At 29.8% G+C, this 17,007-nt stretch overlaps 1 protein-coding gene across 5 annotated transcripts in view; it reads right to left on the bottom strand.

Annotated features, from left to right (window-relative positions):
• Positions 1-10,597: 10,597 nt before the first annotated feature.
• rdgB (retinal degeneration B) overlaps positions 10,598-17,007 on the bottom strand; it is a 184,052-nt gene continuing 177,642 nt past the window's right edge. For all 5 annotated transcript variants that reach the window (XR_001344934.2, XM_014438141.2, XM_014438155.2 and 2 more), the window contains one exon: positions 10,598-15,200. Coding sequence is in view for 4 of the 5 variants with exons in the window: in XM_014438141.2 (XP_014293627.1) it covers positions 15,122-15,200 (79 nt within the window). In the remaining variant the exon portion in view is untranslated. The remainder of the gene's footprint in view (positions 15,201-17,007) is intronic.

The raw sequence follows: 17,007 nt of genomic DNA, 5'->3' as shown, positions 1-17,007 counted from the left end.
ATAACTCCTCCCAACCGAAGAATGAAGCTTCCTAGTGAATGATTGGATGAGAATGTGCCCAAGGGTTGAAGGGCTGTGACAGTGGAACTTCTGCTGTTGGTTTGTTGATGCTTTAGACTTTCCTAATTTGAGAATACTTGAGGTATATATGATACAAGAATAAGTAAAGTACAATAATCGAGAAAATTATTTGCAATATTCCAGATATATGATGATCCCATGATAAGCTATCTAATTCTATATTGGAAGTTTCTATATATTCTAAATTATGAAAAGATATATTTGAATGAGTATAACTAAAGATTTCATATGAATATAACATAGGTAATATACTAATATCCTTATTTCTAGTAATATTTACAAAAGAGTCATTAGGGGTATTCATGATCTATGTTAAAGCGTGTTAAATGGAAAAACTCGTCTTAAATCGAAAAAAAATGCCTTCTTTTGCCGTGGTAAAACGAAATAACATTTAACATGGCTGAGAGTCTGTTACTTGGTCAGTTAAATCGAGAATGACGTCACACAATAGACCAGTTGAGATTGCCGCCATATTAGTTGTTGTGACTTTCAATACAGTTGTCAATTAGTTCATCTTCATTCTCTTCTTCACAAGTTTGAAGATCAATAAGACACTCATAAGCTAAACTTTCACACAAATTCCACTTTTCACTCACTCTAGGCATGTTTTAATTAATTACTTAAATCAAAACTGAAGTAAACAATAACATGAGGGTCTGGAAGGAAGGTTATAAACACAAAGGCTTATACAACAAGTTGCTGAGAAATCCGCTAGGGACTCTTATGCATTTAACGTTTAACATGACTTCAAATAGGGCTGCTCACAATCCTATAGTTATAACATTTAACATGGTAAAACATATAACATTTAACACAACATCATGAATACCCCTATTATTTCCTAATTTTAGTACACAAATTTTAGGTAAAGTAGTATTAGGTTGTGGGTATAAAACATTTTGGTTGTACAAAATATATACATCAGTATCTTCTATATGTCTAATAAAAGGTTCTTCATTATTAATAGTAGTAGTTTTACTAGAGGTAATATTATTTTTGATAACTTGATTCATACAAGAGTTTGTATTTAGTAACACATTCGTACAATAATAATTTGTTTTGATATAAATATAATTTTCAGTAATAGCTTGGTTATGAGAAAATAAAATTAAGTCATTGGGCACAACTGTTGTTACAAAATTGTTTTGGTGTACTGATGGAACTGATAACAAGTACAATGTTGAAAGTTTTCTACTTTCTTTTGGGATTGATAAAATATAGTGAATTGTAACATTTCTTATAGCACAGTGGAATTAGCTAGTTAACCATAAAGTTTCCAAATCTTTACTTATATATTTCTGTTGTAGGTCTGTATGTTTAATAATGTCGCGTGTGGTATGCCAAGTCTACATATCTCCAGAGAATTGTTATATAATTTATAATCGAATAGAGTTCTTCCAAGTGTATTTTGTATTTGTTTTTGTTAGTTTGTGTTATGACTTCGTGCAACTTTTTATTATTAATTATAATAATGTATATCTTCATTAAATTTGGAAATCATTTTCTTGTCGATTATAAGTTCTTTAATTAAGTTGTTTTGTATAGTATTTTCGTTATGATTTTCAATAATGTTGTCATACCTTTCCTTATCGGAAGCATCCATATTACCAGTTAACCATTTGATAGTACCGAGACCATTAAGTCCTCGTTTATTTCTGTTATGTGACTTTAAAGATTCGATTTTATCTTCTAAGTACAGAATTTGTTTAAGTGTCAAGTTATAAATGGATTCTTTAGCTGGGAAATGTATTAAACCCTGTTTAATAGTTTGTATATTGTCAATTAAATCAAAGAAATGTAAGTAATGAATTACTGTGTCGTAATCTTACAAGACAAAAGAGTCAGCGAGCTTACAAGTTATTAAACCTCCAGAATTTGTCACGTCAGTTAGTTAATAAGCTACCGTCGGAGTCACTATCAGCAGTGTCCAGATCAACAACTGGTCCAATATCATCTGTAAGTAAAACACATGTCTTCTCACGATCCTTTCTTGGTCTACTTACGTTCTTAGTATGTCGTCAATGACGACTCGAATTTTACGTTTACCGCTTGCGTCGGGTTTTTTTGTACCACCCATATTGGGCTATTGTACAGTGAGTTACTTTCTGCTATTATTCCATTATTTAACAAAGTTTTTATTTCCTGATTAACATCATCCTTAAAAGTTTGGGGGTATCCGTAATTTCGCGTATAAATAGGTCTGTCAGTTTTTAAAGGGATCGAATGTTTTAATAAGTTTGTTTTCCTTAATTTGTCATCTTCTGTTTTTATAATAAGCGGATATTTCTTACGTAAATTAGTAACCGATACTTGGTCTTCGTTAGTTAAATGGGATACTCTAATTACTTCTTTTATATTTAATTCATTTTCTATTTTTTATTTACTTTGTTTAACTTTATTATCTTCTATTTTTATATCACTGCTTATTATTTTTTCATGTTTATCCATTGATTGATCTATTTTTATTATTTTTCCATTTTATTCTTTATTTCTTTAACAATATCATCTTTTATTTTTTTTCACCATTACTTATTATATTTTCATTATTATCCGTTGATTGGTTTAATTTTATTATTTTTCCATTTAATTCATTTTTAATTTTATTCTTTATTTCTTTAACAATATCATCTTTTATTTTTTTGCCATTACTTATTATATTTTCATTATTATCCGTTGATTTATCTAATTTTATTATTTTTCCATTGCGAATGCATACATTTTTTATAATAAGATCGTCGTTTTCCCCAAGATTCATTTTTATATCTATAGCTCGTATGGGTTCTATACCGAGCAATATATCAAATTTATCATTAAAATCAAAAATTTTACATTTAATCAATAATTAACTGTCTAACCCTAGTCTGGGCGCGAGATATACGAAGATCGCTCCGTGTCCCGGTTGTCTACCAGTAGGTGTTTTGACAATAAATTCGTCCGGAAATATTTTAGTTCCGTCGGGTAAAGAACTAAGGTTTATGTAGCTAACTTGAGAAGCCGTGTCCACGAGCCATTGTTGTCCCAATGAGTCAGAAAATTGTAATAATTCTTCCGAAATATTTAAATCGTACTGTTGGGGGGATCCGGTTCCGGCTCTCTTAATTCTAAAAAATGTTCGACTTTTTCCTCTAGGTTTGCTAGTCTGTCTTTTTAATTCATTATTTTCCACTTCTAAGTGCTATACCACGTTACTGCGAACGGTTCGCATTGACACCGTGTTTTGAGAATTGGGGTTGAAAGGTTTTGATGGGAAAGGTTTCCAAAGTTTATCTTTTAAACTTATTCTTTAAACCCGCCAGTTATTTTTTTTCATGCCACGCTTGCGGCCGATGCTGTTGTCGTGATGTTTTTCTTCATTTCTATAAGAATTTTGTGGTTGCCGAATTTCAGTTTGGTATTGGTTTTGGAGATGACGGTAGTCTCTATTTTCGTACTGATTTTGGGGCTTGCGAAAATCCCGATTTTCATATTGATTTTGAGACTGATGGAAATCTCGATTGTCATATTGATATTGGGGCTGTCGATAGTGCTGGTTCTCATATTGATACGGGTGTTGCGGATGCTTATAGTCTTGATTTTCTTGATAGTAAGGAGGCTGCTGATAGTTTGGGTATCTGTTATTTTGATAGAGAGATCTTTCGCGGTTTCTGTAATGTTCATATCTTTTTCTTTCGTAATTGTTAGGTTTTTTTAAGACTTTATCCGATTAGTTATAATAGTTATGTTCTCTTTTGGATGTATATAAAGTTTGGTCGAGTCCGTATAGTCTTTCTATAATGTCTGAACAGCGGTTAAGTATAGCGTTTCTAATTTAGTCAACATCGATTAATACCATATGGTTTAAGAAATCAGGGTGTAAATGTAGGATATGACTGTTTATTTCATCATAGCTTGTTTAATTTCTATTTCATCATCAAATTGTATGCGAGAAAATATTAATGATCTTATTTGTGCGATTCTATTTATAAAATCAACTGGGTGTTCTCTTCTGTAAGGAAAGGTGTGCATGAGTTCGCGTTTTAATTGTTCCACTGTACGCGATTCTTTAAATTGTCGTGTTAAATATTTAAGTAAGTCTTCAATATTCTATAGTAAGTCTTCAACTGAATCGAACGTGTTTGTTAACAGGCAGTCTCTAGCAAACCCTTTTAATTTTGATTTAACAATGGTTAGTAACTGATCGTGATTTTGATTTTTTAATGTATTATTTTCTGAACATACATTATTAAAAATTTGTCTAACGTCATTAACAAAAAATACTACATCGTAAGGATTTACATCGAAACTGGATGATTTTCTTTGGTCATTTGATATGTAATTGCCATGTTTTCGGTAGGATTAGTTTCTACAGATTCTGAATTAATATTACGCCTCTGAATTAATCTATCTCCAGTTTTAATCATAAAATAAAATAGTAATAATGATAAAAATTTGTGTATATGTATATATATAAAATATATAATGGTCTACAAAAAAAATTATTATACCTCAAGTATTCTTAAAAGTACTTCCGGATATCCAGTTCAGAAAAAATTCGGACCGGGGTTAAACTCGAAGAGTACCAAGGGTGATCTTTCGTAAGCGGTGCCTTCAGTCTTCTTGATTACCAGAGGTCTTCGATCCTTGTAGTATTTTTGATAGTACAAGTGATGGAGTCTTCGAGACGGAAAATGGCTAAGAATGGTCACGATTTTTTAATCACTCAAGTCGAACCCAGTCCCTGTTCGGGCGCCAAATATGAACTATCACTCACGAATCATTTAAAAAAAACTTTATTGGTATAATACAAAGAAGAATGTTTACATAACAAGTGCTACTGAGCTATTGGCACGTACTCTAATGCCAGTCTATAGTTAGACTAAGCAGGGAGAAATATATATAGTGGTGGAGGATTAGTGCTGATGGTACATTAAATTTGGTGGTGATCGGGGGATAACTGTCGACATATTCCACATGCAGCAGAAAATCAAGCATTATTGTATAAATATTTACAAGATTCCAAGAAAAAAATAGAGTGGAATGACGAATCTAGCCAACAATTCGAGGAGGGCAAACAGGCGCTGTTTAGTGCCACCTTCCTTTCTTGTCCTAATACTAACTATAAACTTTCTCTACAGGTCGGTGCCTCCAATACTGCTGCAGGTGCGGTAATACAGCAATTAAAAGAGAATGCATCGAGCCCTATTAGTTTCTTTTCCAACAAATTTTCAGAAACACAAAAGCTATACTCAACTTACGATCGTGAACTCCTTAGCATTTACTTAGCAATAAGGCATTTCAAACATTATTTAGAAGGAAGAAACTTTACAGTTTATGTGGATCACGCTCCGTTAACTTATGTCTTCCAACAAAACATGATAAAGCTTCATCTAGACGCCTTAGGCAACTCCAGTATATATCACAATTCACGGCTGATATACAGCACGCTCCAGGAAAAAATAATGTAGTGACCGATCATTTGTCACGTTTGGAAGAACTTGTCCCCAATTGCGGCGGAACAAATTTCTGTTACTGAATTACACAATCTTCGTCATGATCCATCAACCACACTAAAATTTCAACAATTTAGCACTCCTGAAGGCAATTTACTTTGGTGTGACACATTCAAAAAATATTCGACCTTACATACAAAACAAATTTCGTTTCCAAATATTTCGGCATTATCATAGCCTAGCATTTCCAGGTATAAGAAGAACATTAAATTAAAAAAAAAAAAAGTTTTGTTTGGACTAACATCAATAAAGACATTAAAACGTGGACCAGTTCATGTCTAGATTGCCAGCGAAGCGAAGTGACACAGCATACCAAGGCACCTTTACATCGTTTTCCCAACGATATGGAAGATAGGGGAAAAAAAGCCGGATTTAGCTCAGGGGCTCAAGATCAACACGACGGACGAGTTCCTGAACCGGAAGCACCCACCGACGAAGAAATGTATACTTATATGATCGACACCTACTCTCCTTTGACTTGTTAAGAAAATCCTGGTAGCACCAAATACTCAACCGATGTTGAGTGATAAAAAAATATTAAAATGTACATAGAACAAGTGTAGGTTTTTTTTTTTCATCGGTAGATTTCATTCTACAGCACCATAGGTGTGCTTAAATGTTTAAATAGACTGAGAAATCTTAACGGAAAATGAAATATTATTCGAATGTAAAATATATAGTATGGTATTGAATTATTCTCAGAGTCAGGACAGTGCCTTAAGACGAGCTAGATGTTCATCCTAATAATAAGTATAGTAGTTGCTATCCGTATTCTTAATATAGTATTGAGAATCTGTGCGGGTAGAAACATGATAGAACCCACATAAGTGAGAGGATAAAGTCAACGACTTTTCCACAGGCCTATGCGAGGGACAGCGCTATAAATTGTAGAATGGAAATCATTAACTGGAATATAAATGGCCTAAAGAACAAATTGCAAACGGTCATGGGGCTTCTAATCGACATGGATATCGATGTAGCATCATTGAAACGCATCTCAAAGAAAGCGATGATTTGAAAACTCCCAGCTACAGAGTTTATAGAAACGATAGGAAGAAATGCAAGAGAGCATCGGGAGGAGTGGCCATACTCGTAAAAATGGGGATCGCGCAACGCCGTTTTCATTCTGAATGTAAAAGCTTGGAAACAGTGTCTGTTAACTTATCCTTTACGTCCGGACGAACGTTAAACATCGTTTCAGCGTACAACAGACCGAAGATTCCGCTATTAGAGAGGGATTTCGAAAACGTCTTTGCTGGTTCTGCTACACTTCTATTAGGCGATTTAAATAGTAAGCACACTCTATGGGATTGTAGAATGACGAATACGAAAGGAAAGCGGCTTCGAGATATACCCCTAAAGCTCGGTCTGGAAGTAGACACTCCTCAGGACCCCACGTTTTACTCTCCTCTCCCCCCCCCCGGTCTATCTCCAGACCCAATATACTCGATATTTGCTGTAACGAAAAATTTCAATGTACCAATAACCCAAATCCCAATCGATCATCGACGTGTTTCGGATCACGTGTGCCCGTTTTTATCAGTGTATATATATACTAATAAAAAAAATTGTATATACATATATATAATCAGTCAAAAAAACCAGTCAGATTATCAGGCTCCAACAAGAGTTCAGTTCATTATTTAAAACCTGTATAAAAAACTTAATATTAGAGATAGACAAAGGAGTCATCTTTCACCTGTGACCCACCGATAAATCTGGAGATCTAATTATGGGTCAGCAATTCCCAAACTTATTTCGCTGGGGTACCGGTTAAAAAAATTTCACTGCACCTTTGTTGGGCTAAAAGAAATTAGTGAAACCCTTGTCAAACTAAACAGAAATGTGCGGCACAATTATTCTAAGAGGAGTTAATATGAAGGAAAAGAAAACAAAAAAAAAACACTGCAAAGTAAATGCTAGAATACAATGCATATTTACTATTTTAATTGTACTTTTTAAAAGTGGAATTCCCTTCCATTAGTTCCTGTAGGACTTGCTATCCCCTTCATAATTGTAGGCTAGTCCAGTCCCTACAGAGTGTAGTTTCCTTCCTACTAGGATCTACAGCTAGTTCCTGTAGGACTTGTCATCCCTGACTCACTACAGTTTGCTCCCTATGGAATGAAGTTTCCATTCTGCGAAATTTCCATTCAGCTAGTTCCAGAAAAACATCCTATCAATTCATCTCCTAACCTGCATGAATATGCATTGTCAAGGCTTTCTTGTGTAGAATATCTCACATCTTAATTTGGAGTCAGGATTAATTAATTAGACACAAGTCTAACCAGTCACTCCCAACCTTTCTTTGGTGATGGAACCCTTATGGTAGAAATAGGAAAATGGCAGAACACCTGTATTAACATTTGATATAAATAAAGTGAAGAGAACAAATTGTATTTTGTACTATGTTTTTGTAAATACAAATAATTTTTATCAGGATATATTTGGGTTACACGAAAATCTAATTTCTTACTTCTTAAATTATTTTGCGGAACCTCCAGAAGAGGCTCACGAAATCCAAGACAAAAGAAGTCCTTAAAACAGACCTAATGATAGTGTAACTAGTTATCTTGAAATCCATTATTCTGTTCTGAGGATGTATGAGATTGCCTTATCACAAAGCAATATGCAATTGTAACAATAAATCTTGATCCAGGTTCACACTTGCACCACATTCTAAATGAATGCATATAATCCAATATATAATAGGGAGCTACCATATGTAAAAATATTAATTAAAATTGACAAAGGAAAACCTTTGACATCTAAGATCAATCTCAGTTTTGTTTCTTCCAAAATTGATCTCATTTTTTTTTTTTTAATATATCAGATAATAAGATTATATGTATATTATTCAAATTAAATATCTCGGTTTTATAAAATATGTACGATAATATGACTTACCTACTTCCAAAAAAGTACATAAAATTTAACTAGCAACTTATAAGAATAAATAAATAAACAGATGCACATGATATATTCCTCGATTCCTAAATAAAAAACTTTCAAATTCACTTTTTTGCTTTCTTTATGAAGTATTTGATACTGATTTTGGGAGACCATACTTAGTATACACCACCAACCAATACTATTATCTGGCTCAGATAACAACTGTCAACCTCTGTTCTCCCTAAAGGGATTGTCCAATGCCCATTGGATAAATATGAATCACTTTATGGTGTCAGGTCATAACTGACAATAATCGACCATTTTCACAGTCTGTGTCAGTGAGAGCACAACCACTTGTCATGCTGGAATAACAGGTATTAACAATAACTATACATGTGTGTGTGTATATATATAAATTAATCTTTTCCCTTTCTTGAGACTGGTTATTGTTTAAATAAATTAATTAAGTCTTAAAACACGCTTTATTTCTTTTTAAATCCAAAGTTTCGGCCATCTTCAAGGACAATCTATCAAATTACAGCTTTTATTAAACATTCATTTTTATTTATTATTTTATTAAAATAAATTGTATCCAATTTAAGTCTCAAAACACTCTTTATTTCTTCCCAAGAAAAGTGAAATGATTATATATTACAATTTATAATTAACTTTGGTTATTATGGGCCCTCGACTTGGCAGGGACTTCTGTCTCTGCAGCCCGAAGTCATCACTTCAACACCACCAACAGGAATAGCCCCTCCCTATGAGGTGAGCATCCAGACACACATATGCCAACCATCTTTCTCTATCTTCTGTAATGGTAACTGGGATCCTAAGTTGTCACAGATCTCACCTCACAGCATCCCTCCATTGGCCCTTCAGCCTGCCACGTTGCCACACACCATCCGGAATATAACTGTACAGTTTATGTGCCACTCTTTCCTCGCTCATCCTCATTACATGGCCAAGCCATTTAAGCCTCTGCATTCTTATATATACAGAGATGCTTCATTCCTTATAGAGCCCAAAAAGTTCACCATTTTCTCTTCTTCGCCAATTACCATTCTCGCATACGGGTCCTAAGATTCTCCTCAGAATTACTCTTTCAAACATGTCTTGCAGGTTAATGCTTTTATTACTTAGTGTCCAAGTTTCTCCACCGTATGTGACGATACAATATTAATGATAATATTGTTTGTTAAAATTTTTAAAAATAAATGTATAATAAAAGCTGTTTTGTGATTTATTGTCCTCGAGGATGGCCGAGTTGGCTGAAATGTAGGACTTTTAAAGAAATAAAGAGTGTTTTGAATCTAAATTGGATAAAATTTAATTTATTTAAAAAATAATTATACTGAAATAAAATTTATCCAAGATGAAGGATGCTTACAATTTTTCTAAAAATACTCTCAACAAAAAAATGTCACAAGGGTAAAAAATAATTAATATCAAACACCAATCTTGTATTTATAGGAACAACATCCATTATAATAAAATTTGTAAAATACTTTTCAAACACTGGAAAAAAATTCACATATCGAACTAAAACCTAGGGTGGAACAATGGTGTATAAAACGATTAAAAATATTTAAATATAGAAACTTTTCGAACAGATCTAATGAAGAATCTATAACAAGATCTTCTATGAAACAATTTTTTTTTTCCTCTTTTTAAACATACATTGTTATATATAATTATTTTTAACAAATCTTTCATTCACATAAATATATCACACTATTCATTAGGGCAACATATGCAAGATTATCAGCTATGTGATATGATTAACATATAAAATAATACAAATAAAGTAAACATATTACAAAACTAACTTACATGATAACACTAATACACATTCACAAAAACATGAGGGCTCCTCGTTTTCAGAAAACTGATGACAGAATATAGAGAAGGGATTTGTTACAAAAAATAATATTTTATACATATACATATTATACCACCAAGAGTGACTGAGGACTTAAATTAAATAAATACTATTATATAAATGAATGAGAAAAAGTAAATATATGATAACATCTATAATAATTAATAAAAATTATTATTTTAATGACTAAGGTGTATCAGATTCTGCAGAAAATTTTAATGTTAATCTACATTGCATGCTTTTTGATACACAAGAATAAAAATAAATAACTCACAGCCAATAATCAAATGCTTAGATAATGCTCTATTTTATTTTCTTAAAGAAAACATTTACGAACCGTATAAAATTGCTCAATTTATAATAAAAATTAAACATTTGTATTTCAACAAGTACGCATTTAATAAATAGACAAATCCCTACACAGTAAAAGTGATTGTTTTCAACATAATAACACACAATAGATAATAGACAAACATTAGTCTTACAAAATTTACAATTTACAAAAAAAAAATTTTCCTTTAATAGACTAGACTAACCGTAAATTGCAAAACAAGTTTACTAAACAATCACATTAACAATTTTTCAAATATATTTTTTTTTATTCAATTTTTTTATTTATTTAATTTTTTTTGTATGAAATTCTTAAGATTAAGATAGAATTAAAAGTTCATCCAAAATTTGTAGAGCAAAAATCCGTATTGAGAGTAAAGTAAATATAAAATAATTCTTGATAACTATAAGCGTAATTAGGTTTTTTTTTTTTGGTTTTTTTCTTCTTCAGAATAATTTACAATTTTCAATCAAATAGAACACATATTTAATAACTATAAGAATAAATTCTTCTGGAAAATTTAAAAAATACAACCACATCTCTAACAGATACAAAATTCATAGACAATTGATTTTAAATCAGAATGTTAAGCCTCCTGCTTTCTTTTTTTGTTTTCATCATTTTTTTTTTCTTCTTAGAGAGAATGACTTGATAAACTTAGTCAATATTTATTGTGTAAAGATCATCACAATTATAGCAATCTATGAAAATATAAGCTATAACATTACTGTATATTTATATATTTAACACTTATATTTTACAGAGATAGATTAAATAAATACTAACTATATTTTTATATATAGCGAAATACCACCCAAAGTTGTAAAAAGAAAACCTACGAGTCCTTGACTTTTCATTAGCGAAAAGTAAGATAAAAGGCATTACATGGTCTTAATTATATATTTATATGTTGAAATAATTCATCACGCTTTCAATTTCGAGTATTCTATTTGGAAATAGTTTGTATATGAGATAATATGCGCGTATATAGGTCCATTTTATTTCTTTGAAAGTAATACGTTCTTAAAACGCAAACATGAGTAAATCATGAATGTTTCAGAGCGGTTCATCCTTCCCCAAAATGTGAAAAACTGTCTTAATGGTGAAATTACAAAAATTAAATGAATTTTTATCATTATCTACATAGTAAGGCTTATGATATGCTTTTAGATGTATTTTCATAATATCATAAAAATATTTTTAAAAACCACCCACATAAACAATATTGCTATTTATATTATAACTTTGAAACATGTTTTTTTTTTTCCCTTTTCAATTTCTCGATTTATGGTATACTTTAAATAAATCTCAAAATGTGAGAAGCTATGATACTTTTCACGATTAGGATAAATCTTTAAGAAGCATTTAATCTGATGCGAGCCCAATCATAGCTAATTAATTTCATGAATTTCTGGGAAATATATCTATATAATGTAATTTTCTAAAATTTTAAAATTTTTTGCTAAAAATTTGTTATTATTACTGCAGCATGAAGAAGAAATTAAGAATCAAAACTTAAAAGAAATTGATTGGTTGATGTAAAACTAAATTCATAAAAAGGTTTACGGCAAAGTAATTTCAATCATTATAAAAATTTCATTCATAATACATCATTGTTTTCTTTTAGGGGTTGCATTTTTTGCTTAGTTAAGCATATATTTTAATTTTTTTATATTTCTTTAAAATAATGAACTCTTTAAGTATAAAAAAAGATAAACCGAAAATCAAAAAATTTTTTATGAAATGTGAACAATCAGACTTGTAATGGAGTAATAGAATTTCAACATTTTATTGTAATTTAAAATTATAAACTAACAATAATAATACTTTTTTTTTTTTGGCTTCTTTTAAGAAGTATACATGTATTACTGGACAGGTACAAATTTATGACAGACATTTGAAAAAATAATTTAAGAAAAATTACTATTTGAAGATTTTTCCCTCATAAATTGATACTTTTGTTAACACCTCCTCATTCAATTACATTCTGCATAAGCAGATAAATTTTTAATGAGCATTCATTAATACCTCCATAGAAGAATTATTAAATGACATAAAATCTCAGTTAAACTGATTAATTGATAATGTGAAATTGCAAAACCTCATCTCACAAGATTTGTTCTTGTAAAAATTTAATTTTGACAATAAATAACAGTAGCGCAAGATCATCGTGCCCTCACAGGGAATGTTTCACTCACAAGTTCTAAATCATGTACATAATTATAAAATTCATGTTCTAACGGTAAAGTAATATTCACATATTTTAAATCTACAATTTATTGCTAATCATTAAATTATATCTTCTATATATTTTATTAAAATGGTAAGCACTAATGAAGATGAAATGAATACTGTTGTCATGCTAACCGATGTTTCTACTCTTAATGAGTACGTAGAAAAACTTTATCCATGTAAGATACGCAGGTAAACATATCTAACTACAACAACCTAAGAAATTCTAACAAGTAAATATTAAAAATATGATTAAATTGAAAACCAATAAATTTTATATTACAAAAGAAGTTTGATATTTATTTATTTTAATCTAAATTAACTAAAACTTTTTTTATTAACTTTTCAATATTTTTGTAATTAATTAAAAATATAAATAATTTTCAATACTTTTTGGCTAAAAAAAAAAAACTTAATACTGAAAAAACTGACTATTTTTATGATCATTTTAATACTATTATGATCTAAATTCTGACAGCAATCCAAGACATGAAAGGACTGATATGAATGAGTACAGACTGAAAATAGAACTATGTAAATATTTCACAAATACGGTTTTATGGTATTTAATATATTTCTTCTTTTTTTTTTCTGCTTCGTACTGTTAAGGCACGCAGAGTGATTAGGCTCTTAGGAGTTTGTGCTGTCAATTTACGTTCATGGTATAAGGCACGCTGAAACCATGAGCAGGTTTTCGAGTGCTTAGTGATTAATCTTGTTTTCACAAATGTCAAAACCAAGTAGTAGTTCAGAAAAATTATTACTTCAATTTCGGTTATTAAGCGTTATCAATTTCAATCACAAATATCAACATGCCACTAAAAGTTAATAATATTTCTTGGATTATAATAAAATATCAAATCCTATACATTCTAACTTTTTTATTTTTAAGTTCTATATAATAATTCCAACATAATATTCTTTTAATAATGCATGTATACGATGATGAAATTGTTCTGAAAAACAAATTTTATAAATCATGCCCGATGATGAAAATTAATGGCTAATTTTTTATTTTTTTTTTTTTTAAGATTCATTTTTATTTAATTAATAAATTTAACCTATGAAAGAAAGTTCATTTAAATATACTGGATGTAAAGTCTATTGCAAATGATTAATACACGATTCACGACATAATTTTATTTAGGGCATACCACAACGGGAATATTCACTTTATGTAATATTTATAGTTTGAATTGAAAATAAACCGTTAAGTTAAATCTCAATTAATTTAAATGAAAAAACATTTTAACTATAAAAGATTAAATAGTGAAAATGGGACTAAACTAGAATAATTATGAGAAATAATATTACAACTAGTAGGATTAAAATTTCTATGAAAAAAGAAGTTACTTGTAGTATGTAAGGTATTAATAATAAAACTTAAATATACTAATTAGACAATTCAGATCTTGTGTCTTTATAAATATTCATATATTAATGATTTTGAATGATATAATACTAGAATACCAGCTCATAGAATGAACTGCAGATGATAAAGTTAAAAAAAGAGTATTTAATTTTTATACACCTCTTATTCTACGATATGGAAAAAAAATATTTTTACTTTACTACTATTTTAAAAAAAAAATTACAATCTAAACGGTAAACATTCATTCATTAATCTAATTTGCTATGGAGAAAAATAAAACTGATGTTATTTGGAAAAAAATATTAACAAAAAAAACTATTAAAAATCAACAAAATCACTTTCTATTAAAGACTTATTCTAAGATTTGTCAACGATACAATTCAATTGTAATATGATTAGGCCCGAGATTATTTTATACAAAATCAACTAATGTACTGAAAAGTAATAGACATAAAAATGTTAAGTTTTTTTAAAAAAAGATTGTTGAGGATCGTAAAATTAAAGAGTGTTTGTAATTTTAAAGTGCTCTCAGTAGTTCCAGACTGCACAAAGCTGCCATTTTAAAGAATGATTGAAAATTGAACACATTTTTCCTACACAACGCTAATTATTATATACAGAATATGTGTACTTACAAGTAGGACAATGAAAAGCTTCGAAATTTGTATCAAACAGATATTGAGATGAAGAAAACTGACTAGATTCAGAAGGTAAAAGCAATAATATTAAATATATTATAAGCAATAAATTACATCTTTTATACAATACAGCAAATTGGTAGATCTTAATCGTACTGTTTTAAATCATTTAGGAGCCCTCTCGATGCAGAGGAAAGACCATCGTCACAGCTTTTCAGGTTTACGCTCCGCATATTTGCAAGATGAAACTTGTACAGGAAACGAGGTAGTCCTTCTTGCTGATCTAAAAATTTTTAAAAAAAATTTATCTCAAGTATTTCAATTAATAAAACTCACCAGACAAGAAAACTAGATCGGAAGATTTGAAATTATTAAAATACTCATATATTTTTTTTTCTCTAAAAAGTCGATTTTATATGTCAACACCTATACAATCCTATAAGAAACTTTGCTGAATTTTTTCAATTAAAATTATTGCATTCACGATAAAGAAAGGAGAGTCTACCAGTCAGATTATGCTACCTGCAAAAATGGCAGCTTTTTCAAAGATAAAAAAAATTCAGAATTGATTTCTGTTAATTATATAGATATATACAATATATCGTATATGAAACATTTTCTGAAAGAAGAAAATGGTCCAGTTTTTACTTAGACTATACAAGGGATAAGGTAAATATTGTTACAAAAATAAATATTGAAGTATTTAAGATGCAAACAGCCTGAAGTTTATTTTATTCTAGGAAAACATAAATGTTTCATTTGGAGCTCCACATCTTTAAAACTACCTACAACAGTAAAAAAAAAACAACGTAATGGAACATCAATTTAAAGGAAAGTAAATTTTCTAAAATACGAGTTCTAATAGACATCTGTACATTTAATAGATAATGGGGTATAATATATCATAAATTCAAAGTTTTTCAAAAGATCAAGAATTTATTTTGACAAATATCATAAAACTACTACTCCTATGAAGATAAACATTATAAACTACTTTATAGTACATTGAATTAGCTTCAATTTGGGTGCTAACGGACATCTGTATGTCGAATAGTTCCTCTAATATTATAATATATGTCTTAAATTCACTAACTGATTTTTTGTTATAAAACATTACTTTTTAAAAAATTTTATCTCATAGTAGTAGTATTGTTTAAGATATTTGCTAGATTATTATCTCATAGTAGTAGTATTGTTTAAGATATTTGCTAGAATAAATTGGTTTATAGCTGTTCAGACAAACTACTACTTTATTAAATATTTGTTTATTATTAAACCACTACTTTATAGCTCATTAAACTAGCTTTAATTTGAGTGCTGATAATCTTCTGTGCATCTAATGATTCCTGAAATATAGATTTCCCAAAATAAATACACAATTTACTGATTTTTCAGAGTTTTTGTTATGAAATGTTGAAACTTTTCTAAAAAAGTATATCTTGGGAACTATTGAACGTAAATAGCTATATTAGGGATAATATTTTGTCAAATTTACTCTACTTTAAATGATGTTCTGTTATGTTTTTTAGAGTTGTAGGTAGTTTTAAAGATGTGAGAAAATTTTAGGTTTTTCTGGAATAAAATAAACTTCACGGGGCGTACGTCTAAAATAGTTCAATATTTATTTTTTTAATAATATTTACCATATCCCTAAACAAAACTCAAAAATGAACTTTTTATTTTTTCGGAACAGCCTCTATTTTTGCAGATGGTTAATGCAATCTACTATCCTACTATTATCTACTTGAACAATTTTGTTTGACCAATCTACCGTCTAGTATCAGAGTCCCCAAATAAATAAAATGGCTTATTTTAGAATCAATCCATATTAATCTAGAACCTAAACTTGTTGATCATAAAATGAATAAAGACTGTATTCCCCTTACCTACGATATATTGTATGCTTAATCAAACCACACTAATTTTTCTTTGATTATTTATTCCTCATCCCTCTTTCTTTATTTTATTCTAATTTTCTACTTATTTCTGATTTTCTCTCTCTCTCCTATTCCGAGTTCTGCATTTTAGAAGTAAAATTACTAATTACCTCCACATATCTACTCTTTTTGACAACGTGGTAGGGGGTCTTC

The sequence above is a fragment of the Halyomorpha halys genome, unplaced genomic scaffold (genome assembly GCF_000696795.3).
Source record: "Halyomorpha halys isolate HHAL.00 unplaced genomic scaffold, Hhal_1.1 Scaffold53.1, whole genome shotgun sequence".
In the NCBI taxonomy this organism is placed as follows: Eukaryota; Metazoa; Arthropoda; class Insecta; order Hemiptera; family Pentatomidae; genus Halyomorpha; species Halyomorpha halys.
This window is presented reverse-complemented; position numbering and strand designations above follow the sequence as displayed.